The sequence below is a fragment of the Phascolarctos cinereus genome, unplaced genomic scaffold (assembly GCF_003287225.1).
Source record: "Phascolarctos cinereus isolate Bilbo 61053 unplaced genomic scaffold, phaCin_HiC Scaffold_2;HRSCAF=192, whole genome shotgun sequence".
Classification (NCBI taxonomy): Eukaryota; Metazoa; Chordata; class Mammalia; order Diprotodontia; family Phascolarctidae; genus Phascolarctos; species Phascolarctos cinereus.
The window spans coordinates 160,772,934-160,788,291 of record NW_027555625.1 but is presented as its reverse complement, the minus strand read 5'-3'; the positions used below and the strand labels follow the sequence as shown (position 1 = coordinate 160,788,291).

The 15,358-nt window shown below is 39.2% G+C and overlaps 1 protein-coding gene across 1 annotated transcript in view; it reads left to right on the top strand.

The window, feature by feature from the left end:
- The window catches only part of PCSK2 (proprotein convertase subtilisin/kexin type 2), a 310,439-nt gene that overhangs the window by 230,932 nt on the left and 64,149 nt on the right, over positions 1-15,358 (top strand). Inside the window, exon 7 of the mRNA XM_020986389.2 lies at positions 12,129-12,217. Coding sequence (XP_020842048.1) covers positions 12,129-12,217 — 89 coding nt within the window. The remainder of the gene's footprint in view (positions 1-12,128; positions 12,218-15,358) is intronic.

Genomic DNA, 15,358 nt, shown 5'->3' with positions numbered 1-15,358 from the left:
GAGCAGAACTTGGAGCTATGGGTGAACATTGAAAAGAGAGCAATTTAGGATTGATTTAAGGAAAACTTCTTATTATTAGGACTATCCAAAACTGTGGGTCATCTTAGGAGGTAATAGTAATAGTAATAATAATAATAATAATAACAATCAGCATCTAGATCATGCTTTAAGCTTTGTAAAGCATTTAACACATATAATCTCATTTGATCCTATTATCAATCTTATGAGGTAGATACTATTATTGTCCCTATTTTACAAATGAGCAAAATGAGGTTGAAAGAGATTTAAGTGACTTGCCCAGGGTCGTATAATCAGTAAGTAGGTTTCTAAGGCAAGATTTGAACCTGTGGGATTTCCTTCATTAGAAAGTCTTTAAGCGAGCCAGGATGACCCTTTGCCAAGTGGAGTAAAGTAAGAATTGTTTTTCCATTATGCATTGAATGAGATAGTCACTAAAGCCCCTTTCAACTTTGAAGTCCTGTGATTCTGTGACTTTCCAAAACTTTTGCTCTGCTAACAAAGCCTTTGAGAACCCCAAGTTGCCACCGCCCCACTTGACACAAAACTGGATAGGACTTCCGGGATGATCTCAAACACGTATGGCTCTAAATAAACATGGATTGGTTGGTTAATGAGCCTGCCACTACTAGACTTCTCAGAAATTCTTTGACATTAAACATGCTTCAGCCCCTGATCATCTTGAGGCTGCCTACTGTTCCGTGGGTTTCCAACCCACATTTTGCCAATATTCATTAGGTTTCATTCATCTTCCAGTCAACGTCGACCTGTGTGTTGCAGATCTGTATCCCTTTACTGTGTTGTCTATAAAATCCTTCTTACATAGAGAGCACTCCTTTGACAAAGGAGAGCTGGCCAACATTACTGAAATGTCATCAGTATCATCAACAAATATTTATTAAGCACCAGTGGGTGAATAGCATCCTGCATATTAAACAGAAAGCCTTGAACCAAGTGTGGTGCCCACCATCAATAAACTACAGTAAATTCACTAAGAAGGCATTTATTATATACAAAACTGAGGAAAAGACAATTGGAGCACACAGCCATCTATCTGTGTTGTTAAGTAGTTTGAATGATTATAATAGGTGCATTTCCAAATAAGAAAACTGTGTGTTCATTAAAATTTTTTTCATTGAAACATGTTTGATTTTGAAGAGCCTTTTGATAGGAATAGGCAAACCTAAAGTTCATTAAAAAAAATTTACAAATCTGTTATTAGTTTTCATGTCAATGCATCACTTTTATGACACATGAAAGCTAAAAGACAGATTGAACCCCTCTATGCCTATTCCTACTGACTAATTCTGAAATTATCTTATGAAGCAATTAAATTTAGAGTGCTTTAAAAATAGTTCACCTACCTACTTTTGATGTAAACAAAGAGACTATGACATAATCCTGTATTAGAGCAAAAGCTACAACTGTTATCCTTAGATGGATAATAGACCACATCAAAGTAAAACCCATTCAATTTAGTTTACTGATCTGAGCCATTTTGGAAACATTATAGAAAGCGTTCTCTTTTTCTACATAATTACACATACCTATATCCTTTGTATTCTTCCCCTGGCCATAAAAAGATAGTTGGATTTAGTAATGAATTTTATGTGATGGTGAAATTGGAAAAATTGTGTCACTCTATTACAATACTCTTTCCCATATGCCGTGTTTTCCCATTATCCCATATTTGTGCATAATATGAAAGGCAATGGTGTGTTGCTTAACCAGTGCTAGCTATTTTTAAAGATAAAGAAACATATGGCATAACATCAAGAGCAAATGTATTGATGCATGAATTGCTTAATAGATGTTGAGCCCCCAAGTATGCCTAAAATAGTTGGGAACATAAATATGATGGTGTGGGTTGGTTTTCATATGTTTACATCATGGCTAGAGTCCAAAGCTGTCACTATCAAGATTAGCTATTTAATCTTTTCATCTACCAGAATGGGAGGTTAAAGATAGAAACACCATGCTAAAGACCAAAATGTTATAGGAGGAAAAACTGTGCCTAACTCACCAAAATGCTAATTTTTCAGACACGTTTGCCAGTTCATTCTAACATGGTTGATGTCAACTAGATTATCTTTCCACTGTAGCCACAGAAATTTATATACATATATATATATATACACATATATATACACACATATATATGTATATATATACATATATATACACATATATATACACACATATATATGTATATATATACACATATACATATATATATATATATATATATATATAATATATATATATATATATATATATTATATATATACTGTATAATAGTAGAGAAAATAAGGGAAAGGATAGAACTGGAAAAGGAAGCTGACTTTTATCAATTTTTCAAGGGACTTACTTCTTCTAGCCCTTGCCTACAGTAGGATGACTTAGAGGAAGGAAGAATAAAATGGAGTTTGAATGAGTTGAGGTGATAGCCTCCATAGATTTAGGCTTTCTTCTCCCTTATGCTGGGAGTAATGAAGTTAGGAAGAGATTTAGCAGACCATGCCCATTTTGAAGCTAAACCAAAATTGAATAGCGTTTGATTTAATGGTGTGGCTCATATCCAGAGCACCTTCAGAAAATCACATAAAACAGATAATGTAGAAGCTCTGCTAGTAGTTTGAGGAGCTATTGAAGAAACCTTTTCACAGCTTCTGACTTCAAAATGATAACATAATACTGTGTGGAACCAAGGCCCTATCATTGCTCTTAACTCTGATAACTTTTGATGGAAGGGATAATAGTGCCACTAAGTTGGCCCATCATGGTATACACTGTGTAGTCTCCTAACCATCTTTTGCTGATCAGGAATTCTGAGCTAACATACATTAGGTCAGAAGAGTTCTTGATCAATAAGTCTGTGACTACTTAATTAATAAAGATAAATAAGGATCCATTTGGGGTGGATCTTGAACAATCTGCAAAATCAGAAACCCCTGCTTCACCACTGGCAAATCCTGAGAAACTGGATGTGAGGCCGAAGTAGTACCCACCACCTCCTGTCTCCTCCATAAAACCTTCCCTTACCTGCCTAGCCCACACTTACTTATTCTTCCAAACTCTTCTACTATTAAGACCTCAGCCGATGGTTCCAGGCAAGCCTAAGCATACCCACATAATCAGCTACCATCATCTTCTCCTGAAATCACACCCAGGAATCCCAATCACAAATATGCCAAAGTATACACATAGAATACCCACTTGAATCCCAGAACAGAATAAGAGAAAGCAAGACACCTTAAAACATAGTATCAGCTATTTTAAAAGTCCCTCCTCCCACCCCCACCCTCATACATGGTTTGTGTCTGACTCTTCCTGATCCCATTTGGAGTTTTCTTGGCAAAGATACTGGAGTGTTTTGCCATTTCCTTCTCTAGCTCATTTTACAGATGAGGAAACTAAGACAAATAAGGTTAAGTCACTTGCTTAGGGTCGCACAACTAAATGTGTGAGGATTGATTGAACTCGGGACTTCCTGACACCAAGTCCAGAGCTCTAACCACTGTACCACCTAGCTGCCCTGTTTCACAAACACCTACTCCAGCAATGCAACCTCTCACTGCTGCCCTTTATGGCAACAACTCCCTAACCCAAGCTATTCAGATTCAGTGTCTTCTTGGTATCTAGAAATACAGAGACAAGAAAGTCAGACTTCCTCACTACATAGCAGGAGGCTATGACAGCAAGTGTTATTTTCATGTCTTCCCGTTTCCACAGCTAGATTATAAAATCCTTCAAAGCAGGGGATGGGGGTGGATGGACAAGTGGGGTGAGAGATGCCTGAAACAGCTTTCTAACCATCCAAAATGCCTGGCTCAGTGTCTTGTATTTGGTAGGTGCCCAATAAATATCTGACGGTTGACTATAAAAGCAAAGAAAAAACCCTAGGCTTCTAGAACCCCTTTTGTTAGAAGTTAAGCTGTTTTTTCCATGAAGCTGTGGGCTGGGCCAGGCAGCAGAGGCTGTGTCCTGGGCCAGAGGAAAGGTAGAGGGGTCCCTGTTTCTCTCAAGTCTGGACTCAGAATCTCTTATAGCCACTGCAGACTCTCCCAAGAGTCCCCATGGCACTTGAGTTGGCCCTGCTTTGGGATTCCAACCCCTTGACTACAAACTTGGGGGTGTCCCTCCAGCCTCTTTCCCACCCCCATACAAAGCATAGGCCTATATGATATATGTTGTGCTGCATCCCTAAGTAGGGGAGTTGCTGCTGCTATTTCCTTTTCTGAGAATATTTGTTCTTTTTTTAAGTGAATGAGGCAATTTGCTCACAGATCCTGCATGGTTTGTCTGCAGCTGCCATGTTTTCAGCAATTCTGTCCATGTCTGTCTAACCCCAATCCTTGTGGCTCCCATTCTGGTCCTTTGAGCTCCTCTAGAGTTTTGTAGGGCTGTGGTTCAATGCACTTAAAGCCTCTGCTAAAGTGACTGGGTGTGATGCCCCAGTCTGCTGTGAGTGCTGACACACACCAGAAAGTTTGGTCATGGAACCCAGGGCATCTTCACTGCCTTGGAGGTATAGGTGGCTGGATATGGAAGAAGCTGTTATGGTAGGGTAGACCCAGCTCTTATGGTAGGATAGACCCAGCTCTTATGGTGCCATATCTACTTTCAGCCAGTTTTACTGGGTCCATCCGTTTAAAGACTTTCAGCATCCTTAACATTTTGAAGAAAGTGTCCAGGGCCCTCACATACTCCTGCTGGTTGACATCATTCACTGTGACTCTGATATCGTGTTGGCTCATGTAGCCAGTTAGGGAAGGGGCAGCATTTGACCTTCAGGTAATAATTGGGAGACATTGAAGATTTTTTTTAAAGTGGAATAAACTGTTGAAAAATGGCATTTGAAAGAGATTGTCCTGGAAGATTGCTCTTTATAATTTATATTACATACATGCCTTTAACAATTCATCTCTTTCTTTATCCCAATATAGCTTCTCTGTTCCAAATTAGTCAATCTCTTACTACCCACCACACCTAGTCTGCTCACTCCCTTATGGCACTGCCTTTGTCTGAAATACCCTCACTCTTTTCGCTGTTAATCTATGCCTATGACTTCCTTCAAGTCTGAGCTCAAGACTCACCTTCAACAAGCCTTTCTTGAGTTAAAACAAGCCCCCATCAATGAATTCTTTTACTTTGCATTACTAGGCAGCCATGTGGATAGACAGCAAGAGTTAGGGTCAAAAAAAACCCCTGAATTTAAATCCTGCCTTAGAGACTTATTTAGCTGTATGATCCCAGGCAAGTCATTTAATCTCTCTCAGCTTCAGTTTCCTCATCAGTGAGAATTTTAAAAACAATACCTAGTGAAATAAGATAATATATGTAAAGCACTTTGCAAAACTAAAGCACTATATAAATGCTAGCTGTAATTATTCTTGGGGCCGCTAGGTGGCACAGTAGATAGAGTGCTGGGCCTAGAGTTAGGAAGACTTCTCTTCCTAAATCAAATCTGGCCTCAGACACTAGCTGTGTGACGCTGGGAAAGTCACTTGACCCTGTTTGCCCCAGTTTCCACCTCTGTAAAAATGAGCTGGAGAAGGAAATGACAAAAATTCCAGTATCCTTGCCAAGAAAACTCCAAATGAGGTCAAGAACAGTCCAGACACAACTGAAAAATGACTGAACAACAAAAAATTATTATTACTGTGTTCCTTTATCATATACATATAATTTCTACTCCATTTTCCGGCATGAGAAATGACATTGCAGATGACATTGTGCTAATTAACTGAATCCCCAAAACACTGCAAGGTTTCTCTCCTTCATAAGAACCATGATTACTCAAAAGAGATCAAATTAATAACCTATACAAGAAAAACTAAATTTATAGACAATCACTATTGCCCAAACTGTAGCATGTAGTTGAATGGGCAGTCCATTTAGTTAGCACATTGTTACACATATCTGTGCCAAACATTGCCGATGGACAATGAGTTGTATTCAGAATCAGGCGCTGAAATCCAGCTTAATTATGTTTCAGAAATAGAATGATGCTTTTACCATTCTCAAACTGTTCCCCAGCACGAAATTCTCCCCTTTTTAGAAAAATGCTCTCCCAGTTTCACTATATGGTCCCAAATCTTGGAAAACTAAAGTCTCTGAGAAATCAGCTCTGGGTGGCCTAGACTGAACTAAGTACAAGTAAGCTCATGTGTATTTCTTATCATGACCGGCATGCAAAGGCTTCTTAAGGGATAATTGAGGAAATGTATAAGAGGAAAATGGGGTGGACTGTGTAGAAAGGGTGAGGGATGCAAGAGGGACAACCCAAGTGCTGAACCTAAAGCAACAATGCTTCAAACAAACCTAGAGAAAGGTCTTTAGAACAATGAATGTTTCCTCTATAAAGAATCCATGGGAGAAAAGGGATGAGAATCACATAGAATAAGAAGACATGGATATGCTGCAATATGTACCAATGGAGAAAATGTACACATCAGTGAGATAACAGATGCTTTGAAGTACTGAAATGACAACATTATCAGTTATTTTGGTTTTCTATTTGTTTCATATATCCCTATATTCTCTCCGTGACAACTTTTCTAAGAAAAAAAGTTGTGTTTTCCTATTTATCTGGTCTGCCTCTTATCACCTAGCACAGTCCTGGGCACAGAGTAGGCTCTCAATAGATAAAATACTTCAACTTATTATTAAAATACAAATAGTTCAAGTGACTGCCTTTTCCAAGATTACCAGTATGCTCCTCACAGGCTAGAAAGCTGCTGTCTCTCTCAGTGAGACCCTTGAATACTTCATGAATTGATCTCCAGACCACACCTAGACCTGCCTTAGCTTCAGAGATCCGTGAAGGCAATGACAGCTTCAGGTGTTATGCTAACTGCTCACTTCTGATTTGGACAAGTTTATTACTAGATGCTTTTGAGTTAGTGCTGTGAAAAATTAAGCATGGAAGTGAATCCCTATTCATTATTTAAATATTAGGAATTATTCAATCAACTAGCATTTTATTAAGTACTTATTATGTGCTAGGCACTCTACTAAATGCTGGGGATACAAAGAAAAGCCAGTCGGTTCCTGCTGAACTCATGGAACTCAAAGTCTAAGTGGGAGATAGCATATAAACAAATATGTATAAATAGGATAAACTGCAGATAGTCTTAGAGGGAAGGCACCAAGATTAAGGAGGATTGGGAAAGGCTTCTTATAGATGGTAAGGCTCAAAAGCACCCAGATTTTCTGTTTCATCATTTTCAGCAAACCACTGGTTTAAATCAGGTCCATTTAAATAACAATGGCTTGCTTTAAGGTTCTCACTATAATCCAATGAGGCGGATGGAGCAAATATTATTTTGTCAGTTTTGCAGATGAAGAAACTGAGACACTGAGTAAAATGACTTGCCGTGGTCAGTCAACTACTAAGGGTCAGAAGGAGGACTTGAACCTTGGCCTCCTAATTCCAAGCCCAGCCCTCTTTCCACTATCGCACACTGCCTGAATGACTCAAGATGCTGGATTCACCTAACAGCATATAATGAGATGTATGCTGGCATATGGATGAAGGCCACCATAAAAGTCATGTGCGTGGTGGACTCTTAGTTATCAGCAAGCTGTGATGAAGTGCCTTCTCAAATCCTCAGATGAGACTGATAACAAGCCTGAAGGTAACTGAATAAAGGGTGCCTAGCAACCCAAAGTTCTCCCCAGATCTTTTACCACCAAAGGCAGTTTGTAGAACACAACCTGCTGAGTGATTGAAAGGCTTTCTCCTCATGCAATATACATATTTTAGTCTCATTCCTCCTTGGAAGCTTCACAAAAGGATTTCTGAGCCCACAGGAGATACAAGCTTTATGGAGAAAGGATTTTTTTTCAAAAAATTCACTTGTGTGAAGTGAGTCTAATAAGAGATCCTTGGGGTTGTGATTTAAAAAATAAAATAAAATAAAATAAAATAAAATAAAATAAAATAAAATAAAATCAGTGTGAAAGCTATGCTTACCCAAACAGTATAACTGAAACATGAAGCTAAACTACACTATTTCTAGGAAATATAGTCCATGGGTGCCTTTGTCTGAAGTATCATTTTTAAGCCATTATTTGGATGATAGAAGAAGTATAAACCCTCATTAAGTATTTTCAACAGATAATGCCTTTCCACACAACTGTAAAAGGAATCAAGAAGAATTAAAAAGCTTAACTCATCCATTTTTCCAGATCTCTTTGTCCAATGAATGGTATCACCAATGTTAGTTTCCAAAGTTTCCAAGGCTAAAAAGACAGACTGCAGTTGTGAATCTCCCAACCATATTCAATTCTCTTGGGATTCCTGAAGACCAGGTCTAAAACTTAACATTTTGGGTTAGTTTGGGATTTATATTTAAAATTAGAAACCCAAGATCCCTATCCAACTTTGGCTTAGCCTTTTCTAAATAATAATGATGATGATGATAACTAATATTTGTATGGCACTTACGAAGCACTTTCCACTATGCTGAGCACTTTACAATTATTATAGTCTGCTGGGAAGTCTGCCTGCCTCAAGTCTCTCCCCACTTCAATCCATCTTCTGTTCAGCTGCCAAAGTGATTTTCCTACAGTGCAGCTCCAACCATATTACCTCCCTACCCAATAAACAGTGACTCACTATTTTCTCCAAACACAAAATCTTCTGTTCAGCATTCAAAGCCCTTCGCAACACACACACACAAACACACACACGCACATACACCCCCCACACCTTTCCAGTCTTCTTACACCTTACTCCCCATCACGTAATCTTTGGTCTAATGATACTGGTCTCCTTTATGTTCCACAAAGACACTTCAGCTCCGAGTGTTTTTGCTTGGCTGCCCTCCATGCCCTCCATGGAATGCTTTCCCTCCTAATTTCTGCTTCTTGACTTCCTTCAAATCCCAACTCAAACCCCATCTTCTACAAGAAGCTTTTCCCAATACCTATTAATTCCAGTGCCTTCCTTCTGTTAATTATTTCCTATTTATCCTGTATATAACTTGTTTGTACATATCTGTTTGCTTATTATCTCTCCCTTTACCTTGTTTTATACAGGCAGATAATTTTGGTCTCTTAGCTATGGGGAGAGTAGGAAAAGGAGATGGCTAAGGGGAGGAGAATATGTATACTTCATCCTTCAAATAAAAACCTCTACAGAATTACCAATGATAATAATGATGATGATGATGATGAATTAATATTTATATCATGTTTACCATGTGCCAGGTACTTTGTTAAACACTTTATAATTATTATCTCATTTGCTCCTCATAGCAACCCTGGGAGGTAGGTACTATCCCTAACTTCCAGATGAAGAAACAGAGGCAAACTGAGGTGAAGTGACTTGTCCAGGGTCACCCCACTAGTAAATGTCTAAGGCTAGATTTGAACTCATCTTCCTGACTCCAGGCTGCTGTTCCATTCACCTCACTACCTAGCTCTCTGATCTCTTAATTGCCAGATCTAATGGACTTTTCTTAGTTCTCATCCTTCTTGACCTTTCCACATCATTTAACTCTGTTAATCACCATTTCCTCTCCAATTATCTTATGTAGGTTTTTTTGTGATAAAGCTGACTACTGATTGTCCTCCTACCATCTGAATGCTCCTCCCCATTCTTCTTTGCTGCTTCTTCATCCACATCATGCCCATTAACCATGGTATCCCCCAAGCCTGTAGTCTGGGCCCTCTCCTCTTTTCCCTCTATATTTGGTGGTTCACTAGGTGATTTCATCAGCTCTCTCAGGTTCCCAGATCTATATATTCAGCTCTAGTCACTCTCCTGAGCTCCGTTCCTTCAACCACCTTTTGGACATTTCAAATGGAATGTCTCACAGAAATCTCAAACTCGGCATTTTCAAAACAGAACTCATTATCTTTCCTTATAAAATGTTCACTGTTTCCCAATGTTCCTATTCCTTAGAAAAAATCACTGTCTTTCCATTCACAATCTGTCTCATTTCTTTACTTTCATCCTACATATCCAGTCCAGTGGACAAATTTTGTCATTTCTCCCTTTATAACAGTGTTTGGTAGGTACTTAATAATAGTAAGGGATTAATAAATATTTGGCCATTTATTTATTGATCTCTAATATACATACCCTTCTCTCCACTCACACAGTCACCACCCAAGTTCAGACCCTCAACACCTCTTACCTGTACTATTGCAATAGCCTTCTAATTAGTGTCTCTGCCTCAAGTCTTTCCCCATTCCAATTTCCATTCCAATCCATCCTCCACAAAGCTACCAGACTGATTTTCCGTTAGTATAAGCCTGACCACATCACCACCACCACCCATCCTCCCATTAACTCAAGGACCCTAATTACCTCAAGGATCAGAGATAAAGTTTGGTTTGGCAAATAAACCTGAAGCTGCAAGGCATCTCAAGGGAGAGACAGGAGACAGAATGTGCCCAGTGCCCATTGGACTCTGGTGTAGACAGCCCCAGCAATTGCAGTACCCCAGCTCTAGAAAATAGACCTTTCTAGTCTGGCTCCCATCTAGGGGAGCAATCCTGTACAGAAAGGGCCTGCCATCTCTGCTACCACCATTATGCTTGTTGAGTGACTGACTGATCAACCAATACCAACTGCCATCGACAGGAGAGTAAACTCAAGAGCATTGGGAAAAGCCATGTCCCACCCACTCCTGACCCTGCTTCCAACCCAACCCCACCAACACCAACCAGTAACCAAACATCATGGCACAAGAGGCCTGGGGGGAATAGCAACACCCCCTAGACCCTAGGCTTACCTTCCAGCCAGGCCCTTGTAGCCTTCATCCAGAGAATCAACTCTTGCCCAGATGTGACCTGGCAATTTCCCCTGCAGAAGACAGAGCCTTTGTCTCCTCAATAGCCACATCTACTAACAACCTGGAAAAGAATGTTTTCATGATCAAAGTCTTTGGCATTTTCAAATGGTTCAGCATCAAAAACACCCACCTTTCCACCTACCCTAAAGTCTAGTAAAACTATCCTACTTTCCATTGCTTGAAGAAAGGTAGCACAGTGGATAGATCCCTGGTCCTGGAAGTCAGGAAGACACAAATTCAAATCTGACCTCAGACACTTCCCAGCTGTGGGACCCTGGGCAAGTCACTTATTTTCTGATTGCCTCAGTTTCCTTATCTGTAAAATTAGAATGACAATAGCACCTACTTCACAGGGTTGTAGTGAGGATCAAATGAGATAATTGTCTAACAGCGCAGTTCCCATAATATAGAAGACACTTAATAAATGCTAACTCTCTTCCCTTCCTCCTTTGCAGAAGACATTCCATTTTCCATCTCTGCACCTTTGTAATGTCTGTCTCCCATTTCTAGAATGATCTCCCTTCTCACCTCTGCTGGTTGACATAGATTTTTTATCTTAAAAAATTAGAGGAAAACAACTCTTTACAAGATTGTAGTAACCTATTCTCATAGCACTCATAGGGATGAGAGTACTTTTTTGGAAAAAAAGAGAGGAAAAGAAGCAAAATCATCCAATACCATGAACACATTTGCATCTGACAGTACTCCTCTATCCTACTACAACTAATCTTCCTGGCTCTACCAATATTATATAAAATGCCCATCTACAGATATCTAGATTAATATATAAAGCTATTGATCACCTCAAAACTTTTCTTCACTGACTGTAGGTTTCTAAGTATACCATCATTATATCTACAAATAGAATTATATCTCTTCTTTGCTGATATCTACACCTTTGATTTTGTTCTATTTAAAGACTATTATTTCTAGAACTATGTCAAATAATAGTGAGAAGAAGGGACATCCTTACTTTAGCCCCTGGTCTACTGGAAAGTTTATAATGTTTCTCCATTGTAAATAATGCAAACTATTAGTTTTCAATAAATATTTTTGCTAATATTAAAGAAGGGTCCTTACGAATTTGTGCTTTGGGGGTTTGTAACAGATATGAATGCAATTTTTTTCCAAAGGCTTTTTGTGTATCTATTGATATAATTGTGTGGTTTTTGGTGGGTTTTTTTGTTTCTATAATTAGGAAAGGAATTTCAAGAGCCTCCTTCTGTAATTCTTTCCAAAATCCTTTAAATTGGACTCATTGGATGACATTGTGTCTAATGTAAGCTTTCTTCTTCTCTACAGTCATGGGACCCGCTGTGCAGGGGAAGTGTCAGCAGCAGCCAACAACAACATCTGTGGGGTTGGAGTGGCTTATAATTCCAAGGTTGCAGGTATGCTGCTCCCATGCTAAAGAACTGCTCGTTCTCTCATAGAAAATCTATAGAGTGACATATGTTACTCTTCACATTCTGCCCAGGAGTAATGTCCTGGAAATAATTTGCATTGATTATCAACCTATTTCCCACTCCTTACTTTTTCACTAGATTCTAGTATAAATCCATTTTTTATGAAATGCACTTTGGGTGAAGGAAATCCAGGATACGTATAGCATGAGTAACAAGGAACAGAAAGAAAATTTAAGAAATGATAATGGTAATGGTAAATGGTAATATTTTAAAAATTGTTATAAACTCAGATTGTTGAATATATATAGACTTTTACAGATCACATACAAAAATCCAAGTTACCTTCCAAACTAGGCCACACATCTGAACTTAGCCCTCAGGAGAATGGTAAAACTCACTTGATGGTAGTTTGCTATATCAGAGTAGAGACCACGAGCTCATTAGAATCCATTTTTAAGTCCCAGTAGTCAATCTGCATTACCTCTTTCCAGGGACTTGGGAACTTGTGGCTGAAGGTGGGATGAGAAAAGCAATGCTTCTGATTAAGAAAATGAGAAACACTAATCAAGCCTTTTCTTCAAAAGAAAGAAAGGAAAGAAAAGGAAGGAAAAGAGAAAGAAAGAAAGAAAGAAAGAAAGAAAGAAAGAAAGAAAGAAAGAAAGAAAGAAAGAAAGAAAGAAAGAAAGAGAGAGAGAAAGAAAGAGAGAAAGAGAAAGAAAGAAAGAAAGAAAGAAAGAAAGAAGAAAGAAAGAAAGAGAAAGAAAGAGATAAAGAAAGAGAGAAAGAGAGAAAGAAAGAGAGAGAGAGAGAGAGAAACAAAGAGAGAAAGAGAGAAAGAAAGAGAGAAAGAGATAAAGAAAGAAAGAGATGAAGGAAGGAAAGAAGGAAGGAAGGGAGGAAAGAAGGAAGGAAGGAAGGAAGGAAGGAAGGAAGGAAGGAAGGAAGGAAGGAAGGAAGGAAGGAAGGAAGGAAGGAAGGAAGGAAGGAAGGAAGGAAGGAAGGAAAAAGTCTCTATGGGCCCATGAGAAAAGTTTGGCTCTTAGTTCAAAGTTTTGCTTGAAGTTCATTCCTAATTTCTTCAGGCTGAGTCACCAACCCCAGTGCTCCACTTCCATGATTGTTTTCTGTAATAACAGTCTTGGTATTTCCTCCCTAGAGACTTAGTGAAACCATAGCTATGTTCGGTACTTACACTTACATTCCCGGATTTCTAAATAAAGCAGTAACCTCCCATATAAATCCTGCCACTAACTATATCACACACCTGCTGTCACTAGATGTTAAGAGACCTGACAGAACTTGGTGATGAATTTCAGAGGGATATGTCAGTAGGTTTCTAAAAAGTAAACAGCTGGAAGTTTTGCCCTTGGGGTCTTAGCTCTAGTGGTGTTTTGTGTATTCATAGTAATGGTAAGAAAATGTTGACAACAATAACGAGATCAGGGATGGGAAAGAATATCCCCAGATTAATATTTTATACTCAAGGTTTATAAGTCCAGGTTTGTACCTGGGATAGTGGTTGAGAATAAGCTGGGTCTAGACAACCACAGGAGAAGTGAATAGGTCAGAAAGATGGGAGTCTCATACAAACTCACTTTCTACCATGATGGCCACCCTCCACACAGTTTTTGAAGCTTCTGAGCAGTCAAGGGAGCCAGGCATGTGAGTGGACAGATGACTTCCTCAGGGTTCTGAGGCCCACCTGTCAGAAAAGGAAAAAGAGTTCTAGGCAACCCTTTGATTTCTGTCTGAATTATTTTTCTTCTCTCACTATTGAAAATCCCTTCCTCTCATCCACTCACACTAGCCACTTTTGTCTCATATTCAGCACCATGATTCATGGTTTGTACCTGGACCAGTAAAGTAAACCCATAGCCTAGAGGCACCCAATTTTCTTCCCAACTTGCAGGTGCAAGTCTCCTAGTTTCTATGCTCAAAAAAATTAAGTACCTGATCCAAAACCCTTCACTTGTCAAATACTTTCAAGTCTCATTTTGCTCCCACCTACTAAGGCAAGTAATATTATCCCTTTTTGACAAGTAAAGAAACTGAGGCATGTAGTGGTTGAGTGATTTGCCCACCTCATGAGGTGGTAGCTGAGATAGAGCTAGAACCCATATGTAAGAGGAAATGAGGTATAGTGAGAAGAGCCCTAGATTTGAGGTCAGAGGAGCTGGTTTTAAATCTCAATCCTTCTGCCTGTATAACTTTAGAGAACTTTTTAAACCTCTTTGTGCCTTAGTTACCCCATCTGTAAAATAAGGAAGTTGTACTAGATGTTCTTTGAGGTCTGTCTACCTCTAAGTGCCATAGGCAGGGTCAAAAGCCTGGCTTGTCTCTCTGTGTGACGGGTTAAGTCACTCAACCTCGTTAGCTTCAGTTACTTCATCAGCAAAATGAGAGGACTGCACTAGAGCCCTTGTCAGCACACCCTACTATCTTGCTGGCCCCTCAGTTTGATATGAAGCTGCCATTCATGTTTTTTCTACTCTGTCTGTTGCATGGGAAAGCCCTCATCCTGGGCCTCTAACCTTAAATCCTTCTTCTCATAGCCAAGCAGCCCTTGTAGAATCTTTCCTCTTAAAAAAAAAAAATTGAATCAAATGAGATCATAACCTCCACTTAAACAGGCTCAGGCACTCCTAATTTAAGATGGATGAACCTCAGAAGCTTTAAATTACAGTTCCTCGTTCTGGTCAGCAATTTTAAAAAGCTAGCTCTGGCTTGTAGTAGCTCTTTAGAGAGGAATTTATGTTTTCATGAGCCACCAAACAACTTCTTCAAAAATCCCTTTTTTCTAACAGGAAGCCATTCTGCAGGTAGATTAGCAGTCTATAGCCCCACCCAGTGGCGAGGAGAGACCCCAAGAAGTCCATCAAAGCTTTAGAGGAAGCTAGAGACCTCCTTAGCCCATTTCTATTCACAACTAAAGAGGGACAATTCCCACTCCTTTAATCCACAGCCTCATCAAGTTCAAAGTTGGAAAAACTTAGAGAAGATGCAGAATATGAAAGGAAAATTATGAATTGATTATAAAATAGAGAGTCTGACCCATCCCTAAAAAAAGGATAAAAGGCAAAAAAGTTCAGTGGAAAGAACACTGGGCCTGGGGTCAGAGAACTTTGA